The following is a 26901-nucleotide window of genomic DNA, read 5'->3' as shown; positions in this document are numbered from 1 at the left end:
GTTTAAACCAATTATTTAAATGTGTTTAAACCGCATCATGTAAGTTGCGCTGACAGGTGAAAGAGGTCCACACACTGCTTCCCCGCAGCGAGGCTCCCCCGCCCTCCTGTTGACTGTTCACGAGCGTCAAGCTCTTCACCCCCCCCCCTCTCGTTGCTAGTACACGAGCCAACCAATTTTCCTTAAATAAGTTTTGTTACAAAGTAAATAAGCTACGATAAATAACGGAAACCTACAAACCTGCCAGTTATTAAAATACTGAAACTTGCTTCTGCTACAAATCACATTGATGGTTGATGTCAGACAAAAATGTACTCATTTACACTACAATTACAGTAAATATTGAAACTTTGGTCGTCTAGAAAACTGAAATCTCCATTCAAGTGTTTTATTTGAGTTTTTTACAAAACACTTTTAGGTATAAATTCACATTAAAAGCCGTAAAATATCTCTAGTAGGAGTGCCCTAACAGTGAAATTCATTTGTTTGGTTTTAGTGCCTTGGTGACATTTTGGGTTAAATGTGCCAACTAGTAAGCTAACCTCTCACAAGCTAGCACATTCAGTCACAATCGCCCGAAGCATCTCTGTTGTCTTTTTCTTATTTGTTGACGTCTACCTTGGCATTTTGGAACATCCTTATACTTAAACATTACAATAGGAGCTATTCCAATGACTCCCAAAAACAACATGATATGTTTATATTATTAACAATGTTAAACTAGCGCCCTGTGGCAGTATTAAATACCTGACTTTTCTAGAGTTGTGTAAAGGAAATACTTGGTAATGTTAAGGCAACAATGTATACGGTTAAGTTTAGAAATAAGGGCATGTTTTGGGTTAAAATAAGTATGTTTATTGAACAGCTTAGATTTTGATTGGTCAATTGTCTTAGGCGATTTTGCTGAGGGAACAAAAGGCAATTTTGAGAGGGGGTTTCCAATCCCTCTTGTTTACACGTTGACCAAATTATACATTTCCCTTGTTAACCTGCTCTCTAAACCCTTGGTGGCGTAATGTTGAAAAAATACACAACAGTGTAAAAATAAACTCAATCAAGGCTCTTTACGTTGGTGAAAAGCTGCTACCAAGACCAGTCTGGCAGTGGCTCAGTCAGTAGGGGCTTGGACTGGGAGCTGTAGGGTTGCCGGTTCAAGACCCCGACCAGACCTAAAATATGGAGTGTGGACTGCTACTTTGAGAGGTCCCAGTTCAGCTCCTGCCCTGCCGTGGTGCCCTTGAGAAAGGCACCGGGCAACCCCTCTTCCCCGTGCGCTGTACAATAGCTGCCCACTGCTCCTATACTAGACTCCTGGTACTAGGATGTCACTGTGTGCTCTGCATGTGTGACCATTAAAGAGGGTTTCATCCCTCCCTATTCTATATGAATTTAATTACTTTTAGGGATTTTTAGATTTGTTTTGGTCTACCAGTGCCTTTAGTGAACTGACAGTGTTGAAAGGGGCAGACAGAGGTGATGACACACAGCAAGTGTCCCTGGTCTGATTCAAAACGGGTTCCTTCGCATGGGGACCAATCTAACCAAGAACATGTGTTTGGGGTGTCATGGAATGATTTAGTAAATTGGCTAAGCTTGTTACTTGTTACTTGTTACTGTTACTTTCGTTTTTACCCAGGGGTGTCCAAACTACGGCCCGGGGGCCAAATGCGGCCCGTGGTCCATTTCTAATTGGCCCACAGCTAATTCTAAAAGTATAATTGAATATGGCCCACACGTGAAACTTGTGCTTGTCTTATATTGTACTTCTTAAATATATCTAGAAATATATTACATGGTATCATGTGTTAATAAACCACATTTTCAAATACATTCACTTAATTCAAGTTGAAAACATTTTCCAACAAGTCTTAGTTGATACAAAAAAAGCCCAATAACTTATTTGCATAACAAGCTTGATATATACCCTTCATATTTCCACTTATTATAAGCAATCTGAGGCTTCTGTTTTAAGGAATGAGCTGCCAACACTTTCTGTAACACAATAAATGAAACCCTATGGAGAGCTTATGAGTCAAAATACCTCACCTCTAGTGAACGGCCCAGCCCTTCGTATATTTTTCTGTATGTGGCCCTCAGTGAAAAAAGTTTGGACACCCCTGCCGTAAGCAGATGTAAAAAGGCAAGTGGTGCTCGGGGGTCATGGTTAAGTATTCTCGGTTGCCATGAATGTTGAATGTATTGGTTAGTAACGCCTCGATGCCTCTGCTACCTTAATGTGTTTCAATGCTACGAGGTGGTGAAATATTACTGATTGTTTCTTTTCGACACAACTACAGAGAGAAAAATACAATTAAAAACATGTTTAATTCAACTGTGACTTAGAATTGTAATCTCAGAGAATAACAAGGTATATTTAGCGAGGATAATTCTGCACATACATTACATTGAGATGAAAACAGGACACCAGGAAACATTTAGTAAATTGGCAATTCTCATGGGATGATAAAAGAAAAAAAGGACTCACTCTTCTAAATGTGATCATACCCTGAATGGACATCTCTTTTCTTCCATAAATGTACTCAAAGTAATTTGCTTGTGTTTACTTGATTACATACTGTACACCGTCATTATTCTTTATTGTAATTATTTACATTTCTTGTGTCCTTGTGCCCTTGAATTTGCAAAACAATGTAAGCTGAGAGATATACTGCAGCATTGGTACAAAGCAAAGCAATACTATACATTTCACTTGAAATCACCCACCACTGTAATTGTAAGAAAATATGCAGGAAAATATCACCCTGCATAAAAAATGCAATCTTCTACTTCCCACAGAATATATTTCTCTCCGTGTCTGCGGATCAACTCACAGATAAATTGCTGAATTTGGTAGCAATGGAACAGAAAGCCATTTCAAAGCATTTTCTCAAGATTGAAAAAGTGTAAAGAAAGCATAGAGAATCACATTTGAACTGGGACTGAAGCCAAAAAGCTTGATCTACACATTCACAATTATTTACTTTTTTCCCCTTCGATCCGTCAGTCCATTTCATTTATATATAAGTGGGCTTTTTTTTCCCCCTCATCATATGGGGCGAAGCCTGCGAGCTAGTTCAGGCAGTCAACTCGAGCACCAATGATACATTAACACGTGACGCGCCTCGTCCCTCTTACAACCAACCAAACACATTCTCCTAAACATGCCGCTCTATTTAAGCTGCCAGGTCTTCCTGCCTCTGCCTCGCTATGCTGCTGCTTGCTGCTGTGTTCACTTGCTACTGCTGCGTTCATGTTCATGTTGCTGCTACTTGCCTGCCCCACCACCACCCCAGCTTCCACCTCAGCTTCTATCTCAGCTTCCACCTCAGCTTCCACCCCAGCTTCCACCCCAGCTTCCACCTCAGCTTCCACCTCAGCTTCCACCCCAGCTACCACCTCAGCTTCCACCCCAGCTTCCACCCCAGCTTCCACCCCAGCTTCCACCCCAGCTCCACCCCAGCTTCCACCCCAGCTTCCACCTCAGCTTCCACCCCAGCTTCCACCCCAGCTTCCACCCGTAGGCTCGGGGGATAGTTATCTAATCATCACTCAATGTTCTTTGTAAATCTGAGTGATGAGGCCCGAGCCTAGATGCCAAACTCAAAAATATATGCTGCTTATAATTAACATATTAGGAAGCACGTGAGTTGTCTGACTGAACTTCTATTCATGTTCAATTTGGTGTTTTATCTCTTCCACATTAATCATAATTCTGTTTTTTTGACATGTTTGCTCGTCTTTACAGATTCAGCTTTCGAAATATATCCACATGAGAGAACATTTGAATGATCTCTTCATTATTACATCTGACACACATCATCTGGTATAAGCAAAGCTGAAATCATCATCATCAACGGCATCCATTGATCGATGCCTGCAGTATGATTGGTGTCAGGATCTATCGGAGTACATAAATCACAGAGAAAAAATTACCCTTCAACAAGTCCTTAACACGCCACATATATTCCATGTGACACATAGTCTTATGCTAATTTAAAACGCGATCAATAATCTCCTTGAAGCTTTGAGATTAGGCCTCTTCGTGTACATTGTGATAAAGAGGCTCTCCGTATGTGTTTGGAAGTGTCCATCGACTTCACATTTCAAACAGTGAATCAAGGAGGTGAAGGAAATACTGCAAACAAGGTTTTTCAGAGGCAGCATCTCTATTCTTTTACTGATCCACTGAGACGCTGTCGGCAGGCTTGACAACGCTCATGAAAGTCAAGTAGGGGTGAGCAGAAAACAAAGAAGAAATCAAAGCTTCACTGGATTTGGCCGTTGTGGATTTTTCCCATTTGACCCCAAGGAACCCACAATTTCCTGTCATTTTATAGGTTGTTGGAAAACTAACTATATACAGTTCTGTCATTGTGCCCTTAGCAAAAATAACGACGGGGGAGAGATATCCTGTAGCCATTGTTAAAAGCAAAGCGAGTATATACAGTACACTTTAACGATCACTGGCGTTGTAAGAAAAGATTCAGGAATGTATCACGGCACAGAGTTGTGAATATTTATAGTCTCTTTCCATGTCTGTCTTCCATCTGTAAGCAGAGCAGAAAGCCATTTCCAAGCATAGGATCGTTGTCTTTCCTTTTTCTTTGATATGTTCTTGTCAAAAGCATTGTGGTGTAACATTAAGATTGACATTGATCCATTTCAAGTCCATGGAACATTGTGCCCCGCATGTATCTTTAAACACAGCTGATGGTGGCATAGTCTAACGGGAAACACACATATCTTGCTTAACATAAATAAATAAAAAGAAAGAATCAGAATACCAAATAAGACTCCCCTACTTCTACCATGTACAGATTGGTCGGCATTGTTGTGCACGAGCTGTGCTGCAATTCATCATCCAGCTGTCGGTGGGTGTCAGTGGAGTCGTGTTACTCTGTAAGGCTCATTTGCTTCGGGTTTATGTCGAAGAAACAAATGGAAAAACCTCAAAACTCCTTTATCACCAACCTGTTTTTTGTTTGGTGAACATGAAGGTAAGTGTTCCTTCGGGAAAAATGATGACGTTTGAACTGAACAGCCCAGTTTTCACACACATTTCTTTTGTTGCGCTCTATTTACCCTGACAGTCCGTCTGGTTTATAACAATGCAATTTAACAAATGCATTCTCTGCTCGCCGAGATGGAAACCAGCTATCATATTTCCATCATCAAAAGTCATTTCTCCGGTCCATTGGGCAGACAAATCGTGAGCTGGGGATGTTCTGTTTCAAAATCTTCCCTTTTTACATTTGGATATTCTCTTTTAATGGAACAGTAACATCAGAGCGAATCGTTTTTTCTTTCTTTTTAGCTGAATTCCCAAATTGGGGAGAATAAGCATCACGACTCAGTTCTTTGAGACTTCTTCCTCTTTAAGATCTTTTCAAAACTCTGTTGTGGAGATCTGGGTGACTTCTGATTGCAGATCTTGCTGGATCCTCCTGGAGCGAGAGCTGTGAGGGACCCACTCCATGCCTAGTCATGCCGGCTTCTTCCCAGTGTTGGACGGAGCGCACACGGACACCGGCTCCCTGGCAGTGTTGCGTCCTCGGGTCTGACTGTGCTGCTCCACGTGGGTTCGACAGGGGAGGCAGAAATCCCTGAAACACCGCTTGAAATTCTCATCCAGAAAGGCGTAGAGGACCGGGTTGAGGCTGCTGTTGGTGTATCCCAAGGCGATGCAAAGGTGCCAGGTGGCAATCACGAAGGGGTTCCTGTTGTCGATCTTCACCATAGTCTTCACGATGATGAAGATGTGGATGGGCGTCCAGCAAATGATGAAGGCGGCAACCACCACCAGGACCATTCGGGTGATTCGCCGCATGTTCCGGTCCTTTTCCTTGGAGCCGGAGAGCAGCCGGACGCTCTTCAGACGCAGGATCATGAGGCCGTAACAGATGGTGATGACCAGCACGGGAACCACGAAGGCGAAGATGAAGACACAGATCTTTGTCACCGTGTCCCAGTACCAGGTGGGGTCAGGAAACTTCAGCGTGCACACGGTTTTACCTGGGAAAAGTACAGGTATAATTATAAATGTGTTGATGTAAGGTTATGGTATCTCACAGGTTTTGACAGATACTGGTTTGTGCATTTAAAAAGCTAACAAAGAAACTTCGCTTCATATGCTGTATACATGCCACACCTCCAAAATACAGTGTTGTTGGCTGCTGTACAAATGAAAGAAATCAGGAATATATTTCTGCGGGTGTTTCTGCAATTGCTTCGGACAACCATTAAAACGGAAAATAACTCTAATATTATATTTGAACAAACCTCTTAAATCACGATGGGCAGCGGCATAATGTTATTTAGTTGTACCTTTCGATCCAGTGTAGATTGGGGCTCCGTTGTGTTTAACAGATAAAGGGCAAACATTTCTGCATTGGTACTTAACATTGAGACTTAATTGAAATGATTCATTTGGGGATCTGCTGTAAATGAAAATGTTTAATATACTATGTTTGAGTCAGTCTGATAATCAGACCATTGTTTGACCTACCAAGATTACTTACAATTACATTTTCCCAATTCAAGGACTACTTTTTGAAGGAAAGGGGACTTTATTTCAAAGACAATGACCAGTTGGAATACTTTTGGATCATCTTTCAACATTATTTACTGGGGATGTTGTCAAATGAAGCCAAAAAAGATCATACTATCCTTGGGAGATTTCAATAGTTTCCTTGGTTTTAAATGATGTTTTTTGGATTCAGCTGACTAACGTTTTGAAGGTTTTTCCACTCACTCTGAAACGATGAATCATTCATGGGCCGTTTAGGGCTAAAAATTAAGTTCTCAAGGACTAGAATAAATAATAAATATCCTAATACATTTTAATCCTGCAGGTCAAAACATGTTGAAGGTCTTTTCATAGATGATTCGCAGCTGTCCTCAAGCACTAAGGTGACGTTTCAGTTATTCATAGGGGTTACCTAATCCTGGAGGACGGTTAAAATGTATATATGAACACTTTAAAAGGTCACCTATTATGCAAAACCCACTTCTTCCATGTCTCTTCTACATCAACATGTGTCCCCTCTTCTTCATGTCTCTTCTACATCAACATGTGTCCCTTCTTCTTAATGTCTCTTCTACATCAGCATGTGTCCCCTCTGTGGAAAGAGACTCTGAAAGTTTCAGGAAAAAAGATTCTCTCTCTTTTTGTCCTGATCCATTTCTATAAAAACCTGTCTGAAAATGAGCTGATCAGATTTTGGCCACTTTATGATGTCATAACGATGTGTTGTCTTGTGTAACCATTAGCCAATCAGCAACTAAGGTAACCCCCCCCCACAAACACACCCCTTATCACCTGAATCTCCTCCTAAAGCACCATTGAGTTCTTTTTAAACAAATGTCTCTCAGAGGGGCGTGGGGAGGGGCTCCTTATTTTCATCTAAAGTAACAGACAGAGAATCAGCACTTTGGAAACAGGGCTGAAACAGAGTGGATTATGGTTAATGCTGCAATGATCTGTTTGGTGTTTCAGCCAATCAGAGACATGTTCTGTATATATCTGAGACCTATAATATATTGATGAAAAATAGTATAATAGGAGACCTTTAAATATACTTTGCAAAATACTGGATTGATATTGCATTATATCATTCCAGCACATCGTGTGTCTTTTTTTGTAAGACTTGTAAATTAGTGTTCAATACATGTAGGACAGTGAAAAGTATAACATTTTCCTCTGAGGTGTAGTGAAGATTAAGTACTAATAGCATACAATGGAAATACTCCAGTATATAAAAGATCTTTAGGTAAAGAAAGAGGATGAGAACTATAATATATTGATGAGTAACAGTAGGGGACCTTTAAAGAATAATAATGGGAATGTAACACTATCTCACCATTATCGTTCACTTTAGTCACAGCCATGACCATCATGGGCACCCCAATTGCAGAGGACAAACCCCAGATTAGTACGTTTATCATCTTCGCTTTGACCGGCGTTCGAAACCCGAGCGCCCGGATGGGGTGGCACACGGCGACGTATCGGTCCACGCTCATCATGGTGAGGGTGAAGATGCTCGTGAACATGTTGTAGTAGTCGATGGCGATGATGAGCTTGCACAAGACTTCCCCAAAAGGCCAGTTGTTCATGAGGTAGTTGGCGCTCTGGAACGGCAGCGTGCTCGTGGCCAAGGCGTCTGCGAGGGCCAGGTTGAAGATATAGATGTTTGTGGGTGTCTTCATCTTGGTGTATCTGGTTGTGATGAGAGAGGAGAACAAGTGTTTGCAATCAGCAGCGGTGGAAATGAGAGCAGCTGAGTGTTAAAGGCTGTGGGATTTGAAAGTGTTATTCAAAGTGCAGCGTATTTTAATGGATTGGTTTGTTCCCTCGTGCAATAGATCTGCAGCGTACAACTAGATTGTCCTTTTTCTAAATGAGTGATTTGAGATAATTGCTATAACTGGCTTGTTGGCCGTAGAGCATGCAGCCTACTTGCACGAAAAGCACCAGAGAGTTGTGAAAGAAAAACTGAGATTCGTGTATATTGTATGTCCCTGCTTTAATCACGGGGCTGTGCTTTTCTATCAGTGTGTGAGTCGGAGATATGTTTTATCTTGTACTGGAAGAAATAATAATGGCTATCAGCACAGAATTCATTTGGTGCAGCTTTTGCTTATTGAGGTCAGAAATGTTCCTCTGAGGCATACGGATATTTCACTGAAGCTTCTCTCAACAGAAACTCCTCCTAGATGTGTTCATGAACTTCATTAGAATAAACCCAAAGCCCAATATCTCAAATGATACGTGAATAGAATTTTTCTTCTTGTCATTTTTCACAAAGCAAGTATGGGCAAAAACGCATATACAGTTTATATTCTTATAATCACTTAGTTTTTTATGTGTATGAAATGTTTTTCAGCATTAACGATGAATTTACAAACCTTCCTATAAAGTTATCGGTTTTAACGGAGGCAAGTCATCTAATGAGAAGCAGACTTTTATGTTAATACATGCATCTCATTGGTGGAATGGATTCAATGCGTATGACTTGGCAGTGTTGTAGCACTGGACAGATTAAAGTTAATACCAAAGGTTAGTCTGAGTCTTTTTGAAAGTCTCCTTTTGCAAATGACTTCATTTCTACTGGATCTTGCATCAGCCTCAGTAAAATAAGGAGTATTTTGTAATCGTATTGCCCGGTCAAGACTGTAATTCCGGGGAAGTGACTAAAACCATTTACGTTTGCACATATGTATATTATACTGTGATTGAACGTAACACTTCCTGCTTCAAATGAAAACACTAAACAAAGATCGTTAAGTGGATTTCATCTTGTTTTGTCTCTATTTGTTTTCTCGTGAGAAACAATGACTATTCCCATATAGTAAACAAATCACCTCTGCATTGGCTTTTAAATATTTCAGTACAGGGGTGTAAAACTCAATTTCATCGCGGGCCACATTCACATAAAGGTTGAACTCAAAGGGCCGGTTGTAACTATATAAATATATAATATATATATAAAATAATATATTATATTACATTATTGCCTCTGAATTGGATTATTATCGGATAGGATAATAACTTCGTAATTAACGACGTCTGAAAGCAGAAGACAAGGGCAAATAATTGCAAGTCTCTTCAGTGCGCATGTCACAAAACAAGATGCATTGTGGGACATGTAGTTTATGGGCAACCTGCTTCTGTAAAATGAAATGTAACCGTATAATAAATTTATTATATTCTTTGCAAACTCTTGCGGGGCCACATAAAAGGAAGTCGCGGGCCGGATTTGGCCCCCGGGCCTTGAGTTTGAGACCCCTGTTTTAGCAGGACATTGGTAAATGGGCTGCAAAAGTGGTCAATCAAGGGCAATCTTCTTTCGTTTTCTGTTGGTGTTTTTAATTATGGGGGTTTCCGATCAATTTGCGAAATCCCAATACTTACCATGATTACTTTGTAAGTGTGTAATGCAGCGTGGGACTTTTGCCTTGACTTGCTCTCAACCTCTCAAAGTCTTGCTATTGACTCGGTCTCGATACCCTTGCTCATTACATTGTGTACAATTAGTAGCATGTCTTGAAATGAGAACGTCTGATCCAATCAGGACAGCGTTTAATCAGATTCGCCAACAAGGCACTATATGGAAGACCTACAATATAAAAAAGGAGGTATCTTCAGAAATAGAGCAATAAAAGCGTATACATATATGAATAAGAGGTATCTACCTTGTTCTCATGTGACCCTGTTGTGCCAAGTGGTTGTATTTGTGAAAAACTGTCTCACCTCATGCCACACTTGGGTAACGATGTCTTTCATTTGTGCGTAGACGGCTCTGCTAGGATTGTTCCCTACTGTACTTAAGGTTTCATGTTAAGTGTTTAGATTTATTTTTGATAGTCTTGTCCACCCTCATGTGTCTAAAGTACATTTCCTGCCTTGTCGGTTTTCCAGCTGTTGTGATTATCTCATTGCCTTCACCCGGTGATGTCTGTCTAGTATTTATAGTTCTCGTCTTCCCCTGTCTTGTTGCCAGGTTGTCTTGTGCGTTTCCAAGCATTCCAGCATCATAGTCATCGTCCATAGCTACAGTAATCTTTCATAGATAGCTAGATTAAGTAAGGTAAGATTAGTATGTATTTTTGTATTAGTATATTGTAGTTTTTTGATAGTTTACAGTTTATTGAGTGTTTGTTTTGTTGGTTTATGTATTCAGTGTATTGTGACCTGTTTACATTAAAAACACTTTGATACTTAGTCCGTGTCTGCATCGTGCATTTGATTCCACGCATTTGTACAGCCTTAACAATTTGGTTTCTATCACCCTTTATGAACACACAGTTAGCAATATACTATATTTATACCGTTTTTTAGACTGTAAGTGTAAATAAGCGCATTTTATCTCGTTGCACTGTCATTGCTGCTACCTCTGCTTTTACCACTCTTATTTTTTTATTTGTGTCTATTTTTTACTGCGGTGAGAGTGTCCAAATAAATGTCGTTGTACTTTATGTGATGAAAATAAAGATATATTCTATTCTGTCCCATTCTATTATGAGAGTTGATGCATTGATGATATATTAGCGACTAAACTCTGTGGGTTGACATTTTGTATGATATAGGTGAGTGTGATGAGAACGCAGGCTTCACCCGAATCAGAAAATATAATCACTTTGATTGCTGATGAAGACTCATCGCTTGCACCATAATTCATTGTCACTGTCACTTAAAAGCACAGGAGTAGTTAAATACGCCGTTTATGGGCTGTATACCTTTAGGAGTCCTAGGGAGCTGCAGAATCCATAATATGACTTGTGTTATCGGGACACTAAATTGACCTAAAGCACCATTCGGACGTGATTTATTTCTCTAAGGAAGGTAAGGGGGTTTTAACATAATCCCACAAGGAGCAACGTGCTTGTATTTTAAATTGGAACTCAGTGGGGGTTTTCATGCATGAAAAGCTGCTTGTCCTTCTACTGTTTTTGCTAAGCTGATAGACGCATGCTAACACCGGCATGAAATCAAATTTGAGCCGTCAGGAGAGCAAGAGCTCTTGGAAGCAAATCAAATGTGGTGCTGTGCTGTCGGCTGCAAGAAATGACTGCTTTTGTCTCTTTAGCCCTGTTCTTTTGGCCAACATTTTTTCACTTTTTGATCAATTGGCATCATTAAAAGTATGATGTATTAGCCATTAGCAGTGTAAATGGATCACTGAATTACGTTGATGCTAAAGAAAACTTAAAAAGATGCAGACTCTTAGGGAACCTCTGAAGCCTCTTTGTATATGATTACTGAGTAGATTCATGGGTGATGGATATTGCATAGAGTAAAATCATCCTGAAGTGTTAGTCACACAGAATATCAACATGTGTTTCAGGGAGGCTGTGGCTCAGTGGATAGTGTGCTGGACTTTGAATTAGGGGGTAGCAAGTTCAAGTCCCACTGCAGTTAGCATGTCGTTGTGTCCCGGAAGACACTTCACCCCAAATTGCTCCTGTGGGGATTGCCCACAGTATTGAGTATGTAAGTTGCTTTGGATAAAAGTGTCTAACAAATGACATTTTTATTTTTGATGAAAATATGACTCAGAAGTTGAAGGATTTTTTGACTTGAAGGTGGGGTATGTAATTTATTTCAGAAACACTTTTTGTTATATCCATGGAATGCTCTTAACTAATGATAAGATAATGGTGAAGAAATTACGAGTTAATGGGTTACTACTCTTTTTGATGCATTACTTTACTTGAGGGGACAAAAACTGCTTAAGTAATGGTAAGGTCATCATTAGGTAATGGGTAACTACTCTTTTTGTATGCATTATATGTGTGTATGCGAGTTTACGGTACCCAAACTGCCTAAGTAATGGTAAGGTAAGTAATGATGACTTAACATCCCGATAACAATGAATATATTACATGCTTTGACAATAAATACATACAAAGATGTCATCTGTGGAAGCCGTGGCGCTGTAAAAAGTAAGACCAATCATCTGAGCCGGCCTGGCTAAAATAACTGGATGGCCTACCTGCCTGCCAGCCTTCCATCTGTGCACAAACTTATCTCGTGCCCTCATTGGTCATGTGCGCGTTCGTATTGGAGGAGGGGCTCTGTAAGGAAGTGGGAGATATGTTCCAAAATTACCTCCCCCACCTTTAATGCTTTGTCCTGCTGAATGTCTGTCATTTCCAGATTGTAATATACCATCTTGAATGATGAGTTAAATCCCTAAAGCATCACTGTGAATGTTTGATTCCTCACCTCCTGTAATGTTAATCCCGTCCAAATGGTGTTTGATAATACATTTCATCAGATACACCAGCGCTTTTTCTGCAAAGTAAACATCTCTACCCCCACATATTGTATGTCTAAGGTCTAGTTAAGTCAATCTGCAACACACGTTCATGTGGCCTTGATTATATTGAACACATTCAGCCTCATTTTTCTATTCTTTTTGATTAAATCCAGCAAAAGCAAATGCCGAAGTCAGCAGCAGATTGCTTTGGTTTTCATTTTACCTCGTAATCATAATCCGCTTCATGTATTAAATTCGCTGTTTGTGCAAGAAAGCATAATATTACTGTAAGGATTTGAGTTGATGTAAAATTGCGCCAGTCATAGATAGGAAAATGAAAAGTCTTGGTTCGAGTTTCGTCTTATGAGACAAAATGAATTATGTTGTGATTAAGTTACCAAACAGTTAAACTCTCTGTTTACTTTTGCATCTCAATCTGTTCGAAGCCTTTCATTAAGCACCTAAAGCCTGGCTTTCGACATGGGCAGAGGATTATGTGCGAACGTGTGTTTATCGCCAGAGCCACTTTGATAATTGAAGTGTGATTCAAACAGAAATCTCGTTACCCTCTCCGTGATCCAAACTGACAAGACAGGCTCGCACACAATGATCCCTGCAACTTCATCCCTCCCTGTAGTAATAGCACTACAGCCTACAGTTCACACCATCCATTTTTGTAACAATCTTGGGACTAGAAATAAAATGATTTAAAGGGGAGTAAAAATAATATAAAGTCTGCAGTCTTTTACTCTAGGGGTTTGTTTGTGTATATGATTACTGTAAATCATCAAAAACAATTGGAAAAGGAAAAAGGTGGGTGTAGCTTTTATGGCCCCAAGATATTATATGAAGATTGTTGGATTATGAGCATGCCAAATAACCAGTGAGCCCTAAAGAAGGCAAACGTTGCTATAGGTGGAGGCTCTTTGGTGCCTGTCAGCGACCAAGCAGTAAGGCAACAGGACACAGGAGTGGTTTGAATAAACTGGGTTTTTTAATTTACCCAAAAGTCCAAAAAAAACATCATAAATCAATCATTTCTAATAACTAGGCCAATAAAAGAGGTCAACAGAAAATACCTCAACTAAACATGGCATCAACTGACCTGCTGCAATGACAAACCAAGGAACCTATATAGTGGCTTGGCCAAACCAAGTTGAAACCAAGGGATACTTAATAGTAACAGAAAACACAAAGGACACTGACAAAAACCAAATCCCCCCTGTGTGACATGGAAGCAGGTGGTTTGTCCCAATCTGTCCCAATTGGCTCCTTGCAGTATGTATGAGTCCTCAGCCACACCCTTTGCTAAACCAGGAAGTAACCTCCCCCAACAGCCACGGTACCTCAAGACACAAAGACAGTAATTAATGCAAACAAATACTTTTGTTAGCTGTGCTAAAATGTTTGAAGTAATGTCAGATTACAATCAAATAAAGAGTTTACCATTTAAATCAAATGTGTGGTGTTAATTGGCATGTTTTATTGCAGCTGCACTCAAGCAAAACTACTGAAGGTGAGGGTGCAGTGCAGTTGGGTTACCCTGTGTGGCTGTGGCCATCACAGTGCCAATCAGGCAGGAACCTATGCTGTGTAGCTCTTTTCAGGATGTGACAATCGCATTACAAGACTTTAATTTAACACCAAGCAGTGACAGTTGCAAAAACACAGAAACTGTGACAAGAAAACTTGTTTTGCCCCTCCATTCACAAAGCTTCTCCTGAGGTTATGTTATGGTTAATTGCTTCGTATACAATTCCGATAAAGCAGGAAATGCACACCTTCCCTTTTTGCTAGGAGAAGCAATTATCTGTCAAGAATGTCCTTCTTCTTGTTGCTGTGAAAAACGGCTTTCACACTTGTCTACTTTCTTCTTTTATGTTTGTATCATGACAGCGTGGACCCCCCGCTACGAGGCTGTCATGGCTGTCGGGCCTTTTCCTCGTCACACAAGTCTTTTGGTGCGACATGAGAAGAAAATGATGGCCCAATTCCAAACCACACCCTACCCACTCCCGCTCGGTGATGGAGTGAACTCCGTCAGCAGTCTCACTCGCAGCTTAACGAGGCTCCCTCCTGTCAGATGGAGGCTTTGGGACCAACGCCCCTCTCTCCGGCAGAAACAGGAAATGCCATAATTTTTCGTAACAACGGTTTCAAATCAGCATCTCTTGGATTAAAATAACAAAAATAAAACTCAAAATATCTTTAATGGTGTTTCTTTTTTGTTTTAAAATCTGATGTTTATAAGCTTCTTAGTTTTTGAGAAGGTCCCTGTAAATATACACAACTTTATAATTAAATGCACACTTTTGCCGTTTTCTAGACTAAACACAGGCCTATATGATCCTGGGTTAAAACAATACGAGGTAACCATGAAGTTATTAACATCTGTATGATTATCAGTAAATGTTTGCACGGAACTATTAGTTGGGTGTGATGCAGACTCGCTGTTGGAGGGCTTGATAACCCACTCCCCCTCAACACTCGTTGGTTTGGAACAGCACTTGTGGCGGACCTTCCGCGAACGTGCAAACGGAGGGGTAGTGTGTAGTTTGTAGGGGTAGTGGTGTGTGTAGGGGTAGTGTGTAGTGTGTAGGGGTAGTGGTGTGTATGGGTAGTGTGTAGGGGTAGTGGTGTGTAGGGGTAGTGCATAGGGGTAGTGTGTAGGGGTAGTGCATAGGGGCAGTGTGTAGGGGTAGTAGTGTGTAGGGGTAGTGCATAGGGGTAGTGTGTAGGGGTAGTAGTGCGTAGGGGTAGTGCATAGGGGCAGTGTGTAGGGGTAGTAGTGCGTAGGGGTAGTGCATAGGGGCAGTGTGTAGGGGTAGTGTGTAGGGGTAGTGCATAGGGGTAGTGTGTAGGGGTAGGGGTAGTAGTGTGTAGGGGTAGTGGTGTGTGTGGGTAGTGGTGTGTAGGGGTAGTGTATGTAGTGGTGTGTAGGGGTAGTGCATAGGGGTATTGTTGTGTAGGGGTAGTAGTGTGTAAGGGTAGTAGTGTGTAGGGTAGTGGTGTGTAGGGGTAGTAGTGTGTAGGGCTGGTGCATAGGGGTAGTGCGTAGGGGGCGGTTTGGAATTGGGCCAAAGTCTCAAAGCAGCACAACCTCAAACTAGCTGTGATGTTTAGCGTCTACTGATGGCAGCAAGTATTGACCATTGTGACCTCTTGGGTTTTGTAGACCGTGTCAATGATTGTTTTACCCGTAAACCTAGACAGATTGCCATTGATTAACGGTTTGCCATGTAGCTTGTTGTTGATGATGCTAGCTCGGCAAATTGTAAATCCCATATAACTAGCAAAGGTATAGGAGATGCTTTACTAATGGATCTATAGAGCTGTGAAGGCAGTTAACGTAAGAAGAAAACTAGAAAATACCTGATACATCAGTTAGTCAAATTATTGCGATGTGTGCAAAGACATAAATGTACTCCTTTCCTAGCAAGCTGTTTTTAAAAATGCATTGTAGCCGAGCCATTTTTTTTAGTTAGATTGTTCATCTGTTCAGACAATGGCTAACAATGAAATGAATACATTCAATGAAACTGATTCTTGTATTCAAGTCTTGACAAGATAACTAGCTAGCTAACAAAAGTAAAGAATGAAAGGGGAAATAAGCGTGCTTAACAGAAATCACTGTTGGCTACACTACCTGCTACATTTTACCATAAATGTACAACAACCACTGTACAGTATATTTTGTATCTATTGTACACTTCTGTAACATTCACTGCAAACAGACAGTTGAACAATTACAAAAAAATGTGATGGATAGGAAGAGATGTAAACACTTTGATTGGTGGCCCTAATAACGAATAATGGTTTGTTTTTCCAGAGCACAATGGAGGTAAATGGACTTGTGTTGTCCATGACATTTTCTAGATGGCCTGTGTAGGATGTATTGTATGTTTTGCACGAACGAACCAAACTAAAATCTCCTAATTAGCGCAAGCAAGCTAATCTGATGTTGTATCGTTAGCTGGACGATTAAAAAAGCTTTTACAGCAAAAGTGGTAAATAGGTTGGATTTGTATACAAGCTTAAATATGTATGAATACTTTACCTTTTGACTTAAATTGTTCTGCTATTTGTAATTTTTGGAGCAGCATACAGATGCACACTCTTTGACAGTCCTGATCTTTTTTCACTACACCACTTTGTCGTGCTTGACTCTGCTGTGTTTTCAGGGCTGAAGGCTAAATACACACACACGCACACACGCACGCGCGCACACACACACACACACACACACACACACACACACACACACACACACACACACACACACACACACACACACACACACACTATGTAATTCCAGTTGGTGAATATATCATTGATTTCCTCTAAAAGTATTCAGTCAGCCTGATTTTTGAAGAGTAAGCATTACCAGCAACTACCAATTACATGTGCAGGTACTCGGGGATAATGACACTTTTCTTTCTCATTTCTCCCAAGGAGGGCTTTTACTCTTCGCTGCAGTGAATCCCCCTCAGAGGTAGAATTAGTGACGCCTCCTCAGAGGAGACTTTTTATTCTCAGAGAAGAAGAGAGCGACAGACTTCATCTCTCATGCTGCCCAATGCTATGATATTTTCAGCCAAATTCCCAGTCGCTGAGAAAAAGAAAATGTCTTCCTCAAGCTGTGTTTACTGAATCTGTAGATTTATCCTTCCGTCTTCCCCAAAATATAATATGATACTATTACATTATACTACATTATCTTATATCATATTATAATTAGGGCTGTCAAACGATTAAAATGTGTCAAAATGAAAGACAGCCCACACACCTGTCAATCATCAAACCGTGGGGTCTTAATTCATTACGTGTTGATTTCTATCAACGGGGAGTACTTCAGGAAAGTCGACGGGAGGGGGGGCTAGTGGAGTACTTCGTGACCACAGAGTGTGAACGTTGTGATCAGCTGTTTTAGCAAAGTTCTCCAGTGAAGGGGAGGGAGTCTCACTCCGCTGCCGGTTGGCGTAGTTTTGGCACAATTCCGTTGTACAGACCGACGTTAACAGCAGCCCTGTCTGTGCACACGGAGACCGACTCTGTCGTCCGGTGATCTAACCGCCTTCTGGAAAAGCTTCACAAGTACGTCGGAACGCAAATGCGCTTTGTGAAACAAGTGACGGTACGCATTTCAGATTGCACACATAACCTGCGTACCAGTTATGTGCACCCCTGTACTACAGCAAAAGTATTCTCCGTCGGGACTTCCTGCAACAACACCACGCCGTTATCTTGATTCTGATTGGCCAGAAGGCATTATCAAATATGTTCTATTGAGAAGACGATCACTACGTGACAAAAGTTTTCAAAACCGTTTCTGGTCTTCGGTATTTCCAGACAAGTGGCTACTGAAATCAATCTTACTAACTGCTGTCTGTGCAATTCTCGGCGCGAGTTGGCGGATTTTATTTTGCTTACTTTAACATCATTTTTCATGGTGGGGCTAAGCCGTTTCTTGGTATGGCTGTAGCCTACCCCAGCCCTGGTACTGCCACTGGTGGGATGTATGGGGCGGGCCATTCTGCACATGCGTTAAATGCGTTAAATATTTGAACGCAATTAATTCAAAAAATTAATTACCGCCGTTAACGCTATAATTTTGACAGCATTCATTATAATTACAGAATATTTACAGTATGAGTATCCTGTCTGAATTCATACAGTAGGCTTCTTAATAGCCACCTTTTAGTTGATCTGAAATAGTATTTATTCCACAATAACCCCTGCTGACTTCCAGGATATACCATCACAATCCAAATATAACACATGACATTTTTAATTCAATGTCATGTGATCTTATATGGTCCGAAATCTGTTGTTTCTCTGCAATCTTACCCACAAATAAAAATTAAATAATGTCTCAAATACTAGATTGTAGAATTACAGTTCTTTTTTTTCACAAAATACCAATATGAACTATGTGGATTTTTTTCCAAGATCTGCTTTCTTGGTAGAAATGTAATCATAATCCTTGAAATGTAGGTTAAGATAAACATCTGCTGCAAATGGGAACAGGCTATGATTTTCAGCCAAATTCCCACTCCCTTAGACAAAAGAAAAAACGAAATATTAGTCCTTGTTGTGTCTCGGCAGATTTGTTAATATTATTTCTCTGTTTAGTTTATATTGTCAAGTCCGCGTCTGCTAACCCTTTTTGTTGTCTGCCATTTCCTGTTTTACTTTGTCATTTCCTTTCTCATTTCAGGTAGTTCGACTCCTACCTTGTCACAATGCTCACTGACCTGATTACCTGCCCCACCCTTATTGTTTGCACCTGTAGAGTTCTTTGTATGTGTATATATTCTGTTTGTTCCCTGTGCCCAGTTCCAGATTGTTTTCGACTCTTGTGTTGCCTGTCAGCCAGTTGTGTTCTGTGCTACAGGAGATTTAGGTTAGCTTTTTTGAGAAGTCTTTTGTGAGTTTTTGTATTTCCTTATATATCACCACAAGTAAAATCCTTCTTTTTTTAAAATAATCTTTTGTCTGGAGTCGTGCATTTGGGTCCTATCTTTTGTGTTTGCCCCAGTCGTAACAGTCCTGTGGCTTTATGTTTTTGTTACCTAATAATTAATTCAAGAATTCTGTCCAAGATCTTATTTTTATTTGTTAGAGCGAATGGAACAATAACTCACAAGAAGCAGCCACATTAACTCTCTCTCTCTCTCTCTCACACACACACACACACACACACACACACACACACACACACACACACACACACACACACACGCACATACATTCTGCTCCCAGTCTTTTCACTTTTGTTTTTAACCAATTCAATACAAAAAAACAAGTAAATATTTATACTTGCTGCACATGGAGCAGAAATGGAGGCCACCTGATAATAAATTAGAGAGCACTGAGCCGGGTCTTATCTGACAAGGTGAGGCATCAGGACCTGCGGAAGAGGAAGAGGAAGAGGAAGACAAGAGGATGCCCTGTCCTCTCTGGACGAGGTGTCCGACTCTCCATCACTCAGGCCACAGGGGTGATATGATCCGACTGTAGGCCTACATCCAGTTTATGTGCATAGAGTGTCTATCCAGGGATCTGAGTGGAGGGTATATTCTGCTTCTGCTCTATCTATAGGCTGAGCAATGTTGAAGGAATAAATAAATCGTATAAAAATGATTTGAAGTTGGCTTTTGGGTATAATAACTGCGGAAATAGTGGTCAACTAAGGTGTTTCAAGCGTCTGAGATGTGAGATATCTTCATAAATGGAATATTTTCGAATTATTTGATATGCGCCTTTGGTTTCTAATCAATGCTGAAATTACAGGGTAATTGACTGAAGAAACATCAACAAAAAATGCAGGCAACTCAGTATTCATTTAAGGGTTTTTTGGAGAATACGATGGCACATTTTTGCTTTTCCAAAAGTGTAAAGATTTGCTGATTTTATCTGTTTGATATCATCATATATTTAATATGCTTGGATGCTTTAAAATGGGCTTTTGGTTTTGTCAATGCTAAAATGATTGGGCAATCACCAAACACAACAACATAGCCTGTTGCAACCCAGTAATCACTTAAAGTTATATATTGAGAAAAAATATATCAAACATTTACTGTTGCCAGTTTAAAAAATGTAAAGGTCAGAAATTAAATACATGTTTTGTGCGACATTTTCCATTAGTTCAGACACTGCCATGGCTATTTACTGCAAATATAGTTTCCTTATTATTATTATTATTATTGTTGTTATTTGCATCCCTGAAAATGGATGGATAAAGGACGGGACCTTTGAATGTATACAAAGTTATCTGAGTTATATTTATGATGTATAAATCCGGCCCTGTGGAAACCCAGGCCTGCTATAGGTCATTGTTGACATTGGAAAGAGTTGCTAGAAAAAACTAGACTCAAGGTTCTCCAGCAATTTCAACCACATCTCAGTCTACCTTGACGAATGGAGTCTGCTCAGTTGCCATGCCGATAACTCAGTTGCCTTGTGGAAATGTAGCCATGTTTCAACAACTAAATTAATTTCTCGCCTCTTTTTTTGGGAGGGGGTTCTATTAGGAAGCCCCCACACACTCCCCCTGAAACGCCTCCCTTGAACTCCTTTGTTTAGTTCCGGAACATTGTGACATCACTATGTAACACTCATGCTGCTATTGGCTAGCGCTCCAACACATTGTACGTGATAGGCTAAGGGGCGGGACATCTCTAAGCGGTTGAGCAATCACAACATAGCTGGCCAGCTAACCAATCAGTGCAGACTGGGCTCTGGTTTCAGACAGAGGGGGAAAAGAGGTGCTGCAGCACAGGCAGTATGAGAGAAATACAGAGCTTTTATAATTTGTTTTAATGCATGCTTCTTAGGTAATATTACGCTTTCTTTGGCTCTTTTCTTGCTGTAACAAACACATTTCCCCTCTGTGGGACGAATACAGGGATTCTGATTCTGAACATTAACGCATGGAGACATGTCCCAGCTGAGGCACTACATTCAAATATGAACCTGGAAATAAGCAGAATAGGGCCTGTGGTAAAGATAACAAGCCTCCTTTATGTAGATTATTGTTCCATGCATCACAGAAAGTTTTAAAAAGCTACCGAAAAAAGAACGAGGACATGAAGTCAAGTGTTTACCCAGCTTTCTTTCTAAATTCCAGCACTGGATTCTTTTTTCTTTGAGTTTGCTCCCCTCAGAGATTGCAGATGTTCCACAGGAGATTATATATCCTGTCTTGGATAGTTAATGCTCTCTGTCTTTTCTCTCCTCACTCACAAAAACACTCGCCGGAGGAAGACTGGCTGTTTGATTCTCTGCCTTCGCCCCGAGCTCCCATCCATCTCCTCTCTGCGTCCTTCTTATTTCCCTCAGTGCCTTCTTTTACTTGTCTTATGCCTTGTTTGGCCAATTATTGTAACTCCTAACTCCTGTATGCAAATGATAGGCAGTGTTGTAAATATGTATGGCTTTTTTCTTGGTTTAATAGCCAGAACTTCCAGCTTGCTTGTGGCTTTTTCAATATTCAGCTCCATCGTTTGTGTCTTCTCTCTCTGTTTCTCCATGTCATTGCATATATTGAAGGAACCATTTAGATAGTTTTGTATTTCTTATATTGTGTACATTTTAGCCTGTAGTGTCATGCTGTTTTAAACTGTTTTATATCTGCAAGAAGCTCAAAACACAACAGAAACCAGGGGACACTAAAAAGTGACGCACACAGCTGGGACCGGAGCGCTTGGTGACGTCCGGGGAGTATAAAGCTGGCCAACTGTCACCTTTTAGTGTCCCCTGGTTTCCGTTGTGTTCGGAGCTTCTTGCAGCGTTTCGTTTATGCTCTTTTACTAAATGCTGCATGTGTGGTCAAGTTGGTGAAGATGTTTCTTGTCTTTAGGCACATTTGTGTTTTTATATTTGCATTGTTTTTGAAGCTGCAGCACGTTTCTCCTAATGGAAGAGTTTGGGGCCGTTGTAGCAGATTTGCACCTGTTGGCCACTGCAGATTTATCCTGTAGCGTCACGCTCGTGGGCGTTTTATCCCCCTCTGCTTTTCCTTCTGAAATTACCTGCTTGTTTAATTGGCCAGCCCAGCTGCAGCAATTAATGCTTCAGGTGATACTGGGGTTGGTAACACGTATACAGAGAGTGTTTGAGATTAGTATAATTAACACGATGAGAGCCTCTACCGGCTAGAGCGGCTTTTTTCCTGATAAGCATACAGGTTAGGGCTGGATGGCTTCTGGGGAAATGACAGGGTGGGTTTTATCTGGTGACAATGTGAGTATCAGCTTTATTATGATGCGTTTAGAGCTGAAGGGGAAACTGTGACCTCACACTGACTATTATACTGAAAACATGCACTAGTGCACAACATCCGTTCAGTCTTTTGGCCTTAAATACCTCAGTTTACATATTTAAATACTAAAAGATGTCGTTTTAAGCAAACACACTCTAATCCCAGCTGATTCTGGGACTGCCACCAACCCTTTTAGCACAAATCTTGCACATGTTGTTCCTCCATGTAGAAATAATGAAAGAATAATCTCATGCTTTATGCACAGAACCTTGTTTGGGATGCTGGCATTTCACACACAATGCAGACATGGTTTGCATGCAAGCATAGCTCCACCTTCTCCATCGCCCTCATAGAGACTGATGTGCCAGCTGTCTATGGGGAAACTAATGCTATTGCAACGTTTAAGAAAGACCCCATACCAATCCTAGGGCTTTACATAATGCATATTCTTGTTTATAGACTAATTTCTTTGAGCAAAAGGTGGTCACTTCTTCATGGCGTCAAGCCAGAGCTGCCATGATTGGTCGACTGATTAGTGGATAAACCTCAAAATAAAAGATACATTTTAATGCAACAAATTGCTTACATTTACATAACATGGAAATCTTTCTTCGGCACTCTTCTCACCAGCACAACATACACAAACAAATGGGCATCTTAAACTCCCAAAAGTGACTAAGTGGCAGTTAATAGACTATTATGACACTATGAGTGCTTTTGGGTGAATTTCCCATATAATATTGCTCTCATCATATTCATAAGGGTGCTTTAAATCAAGTTCAACGCTTGCAATGCCTGTAAACACATACCTTACCACCCTGTCCATGACCAGAACGATTCAAATTACTTTAATTTCCTTTACATTTACATAAAATGAAAATGTGGGTTTGGCACCTGCAAAAAAACACTATGCTTCACACACAATAAACAAACAATGTTCTTCCTAAAGTCTAAAAGTGACTAAGTTGCATCATAAGGACACCAAAATGAGTTATTGTGGATTACATTTCCAATTAAATCTTGCTTTATCAGAGTCATACTGGAGCTTTTAAATAAGGAGTGTCTATTAACATACACAGTGTGTATTACCTGACTACCCCGTACATCACCAGCACGTTTCCCAGCAGCCCCACCACGCAGATCACGGAGTACAGAGCCGTGATGGAGATGGCGATGACCAGCCCCGCGGCGCTGCGAGCCCCGGGAACCGGAGCATCGGTGTCGTTGTTGGGCAGGAAACCCTCGTCCGGGAAGGTGACATTATAGGGGATGACGGAGTAAAGGTCGGCCAGGGAGAGCTGCGCCCCGGGGACCGTGTACGGCTCCATGCTCATCAAAACTTACTTGCACAATTAAAAAGAAAGAGGGAAGGTCCGAAAAAAGCAAGAAAATAGTGGAGGAGTTTCCCCCAAACAATTGTAGAAGAGAGACTGTGCGTAAAAAGGGTTGAGATGGTTCCCAGTGTTTCTATCCAGATAGAGAGGCAGGTCAGTTCAGAGTGTGTGTGTGAGTGTGTGTGTGTGTTCACCTCTTATACTACCCGAGACCCCCACCGGCTTTTATACCTGCGCATCAACGTCAAAAAGCTGCGCGTTTATGTGCGTCAAATTGGGAATGGCGAGCGAGGCTGAGAGTCATCGGGTGGGGTTTATCTGGCGAGAGACTTCATGCAAGAATATCGCGTTTCATTTTTAATGCAACTTTGAGAGTATTCTGCTTCCATTACATCTCGCCAAAATCCTAATTTAGGAGTTTATTTTCCTAACTTTGTCTATGTGTTGCTTTAGAGTCCTAAATCCCCCCCTCCCAAAGAAAATGTCTTAAATAATGCCTCATTTGCTAGTGTTTACCCTATTCACCTGTAGTGTGTACAAAATGAATTCAGATTTTTGTTTCAGAAATTTCAAAAGATATTTGTTTTATGAAATATTATCTGAATTTTGAGTCAGAATTGAGAAAAAAATAATACTTGCTCTGAGAATTATTTTATATTTTATTTGTATGTCCGAATTTTGAAAAAAAACAACAAATCTGAAATGTTCCCAGTTCTGACTTTCCTCCGAATTTTGAAAATAATATTTATTTATGTTCTGAAAAATTATCCAAAATATATGTTTTTTCAGAAACTCTCAGAATTCTGACTTACGTGTACAGAGTTTCAGCACTTACACACACCTATGCTCTAACTTCATTCCTCTCCATATTCTGAAGCTTTCACAGAGGGCTTTGTTCGTATATAATTCAGAAAGGATTTAATGTAAGGGATAGGGTTGGGGATAGTGTCGCAGAGCTACTTCCTTTCACCCTCTTCAATGCAAGGCTCTAATTATGATTTTTTTTTAGAGACACTACATTCCCCTGCTGATTCGTGCTGAATAAAACAGCACCACTAGCCCCCCTCCCCCCAATGTATTGATAACATTCGGTTGGGGAAAGGAGCCTTGTTTTTGTTCAAGTGAAACAGATCTTTGGAGACGAGCCAAGAAGAAGACACTTTGAACTCCAAAACAAAAACTTTCGAAAGGTTTTTGAACCTGCATGGAGCATTTACACGGATGATTCATGTTGTGCATTCGGTCTGGTGCCGTTAGATATCTGTATCAGAAGCAAATCTCCCAGAAAGTCTACTGTAGTAATGGGTTTGCAGGTTTCTACCTTTACTTCTGTTATCCATCGCGTCCCATTTAGTTTGAGGCTGTGAATCCAAACTCTGTTGATGAGAACACTGCTTCATTTCCTCCATGTTCATCAGTGCGGGCATGTTGAAGAAGATCTGCATGTTCTTCTTCCCCCATTGGAGGATGCATCTAGTCTTTGTAAACCCTCTGTCTCTTTGTTGCATTTCTTCCTTTAATTCACATTTTGTCAGCACCATTGTTAGCGAAGTAGCCGAAGAAGCTCCATTAATCATGCAGTTTTCATTTGTCACATGTGAGAAGAGGGCAAAGGGAACAGGGTTTTGCGATTCTGCAACAGGTCTTAGTGGAAAGACACAGCTGGAGACAAATAGGGAACAAGCCCATATTAGCAAATGCACACCCCCCCAATTTTAGTTACTACCACTCTTGCAGCGACCGCGCCCCTCTCCTCCCGCCGCGCACGAGAAAGTAAAGCGGTACCCCTCTATGTGGGATGAATTTTAGAGAGAGAACAAAGACCCAAGTGTTCATTATTACCTGTTCTCGAGATGAGCTGATGTGGATGATAGAGAATTGTTAGGGTCTAGCTTGTTTAATTGAGTTATTGGACTACTGTCAGGTGTGCCCCCGAAAGGTACCCAATATTTAAGCGAACAAACCCAAGGTTACATGTTTAAGTTGATTGATGAGAATTGTTTAGAATCACATCTCAATTGATTAATACTGTCAGGGTTGGGGAAAAATAGGACCCAAATGCAGTAAAAGGACAAAAAACGTAGAGTAACAAAAAGCAAGCTTTATTAAAAAAAGCCGAAGACAGGGAAAAACAAGAAACTACTTAACAAAAACAAAACCTGGGAGCACGACAAGAACAAACTTACAGACGGAAACAGGCCAAGGTGACATGGACAAGCATACAGTAGACGAGCATAGACGAGCATAGACGAGGCAAGGGAACATGGACATCAAGAGACGGGCAGGTAACATAGATGAGGAGAGACGAAAGGTAGCATGGACATGGAAAGACGACGAACAGACATGGAGCACAGGGGAAGACAAGACTAAATACACAGAAGGGTAATCACAGGACAAGACACAGCTGGGCAGGGGGGGCAGAAACACAATCGCAACAGGTGAACACAATCAGACACACCAGGGAAACTAAAGACAGGAAGGCAAACACAGGAAGTAGGACCAGACAAGACACAAGGAGGAAAACATTTCAAAAATAAAGGTGGAAAATGAAAACAACAATCCAAAACCATGACAAATACATTTTCTTGTCTTAACTCCCCATGCATTATACCATCTAAATGAAATGAGTTTTAACATGGATTAAGAAAGAATTCCAACGGATGCTTTTGCTACATTTCCATTTCTGACTGTGTGTCATGTTCGCCTTAGGACGTTTTGCCCATTAGCTAAATGGTTGGGGTTGTCATAGACTTTGAGGAGACTACACTTGAGATGTTGTTTTCATGCCATAATGTCAACAAAGCAGCAGCCTCCGGTAAAGTGAAGAAGAGCAGGTTGGTTATCTCAAATGAAAAAACACAAATAATGGAAGTCCAAAGGGTTGTAATATATGAAAAAGATGACTTTAGAAGAAACATCTTCACTAACCTGTCAACACGTGCACAGCGTTTACAAAAATATTCCAGACTCCAATGTATTGGGAATAATAGAATAGCATATCAAGTTTTTTTGGTTCATTTTAAAGTCATTATTGGTTATATAC

At 40.7% G+C, this 26901-nt stretch overlaps 1 protein-coding gene across 1 annotated transcript; it reads right to left on the bottom strand.

Moving 5' to 3' along the window:
* Positions 1-3522: 3522 nt before the first annotated feature.
* Positions 3523-24041, bottom strand: LOC104951429 (delta-type opioid receptor-like). The gene is made up of 3 exons (XM_010778072.1): positions 23614-24041; positions 7860-8215; positions 3523-6012 (listed from the first exon to the last, which is right to left on the bottom strand). The coding sequence occupies exons 1-3, from the start codon at positions 23856-23858 to the stop codon at positions 5483-5485; spliced, it is 1131 nt and encodes a 376-aa protein (XP_010776374.1). The 5' UTR covers positions 23859-24041; the 3' UTR covers positions 3523-5482.
* Between the last annotated feature and the right edge of the window lie 2860 nt (positions 24042-26901).

Source organism: Notothenia coriiceps, unplaced genomic scaffold (genome assembly GCF_000735185.1).
Source record: "Notothenia coriiceps isolate Sejong01 unplaced genomic scaffold, NC01 NC01_scaffold00018999, whole genome shotgun sequence".
In the NCBI taxonomy this organism is placed as follows: Eukaryota; Metazoa; Chordata; class Actinopteri; order Perciformes; family Nototheniidae; genus Notothenia; species Notothenia coriiceps.
This window is presented reverse-complemented; position numbering and strand designations above follow the sequence as displayed.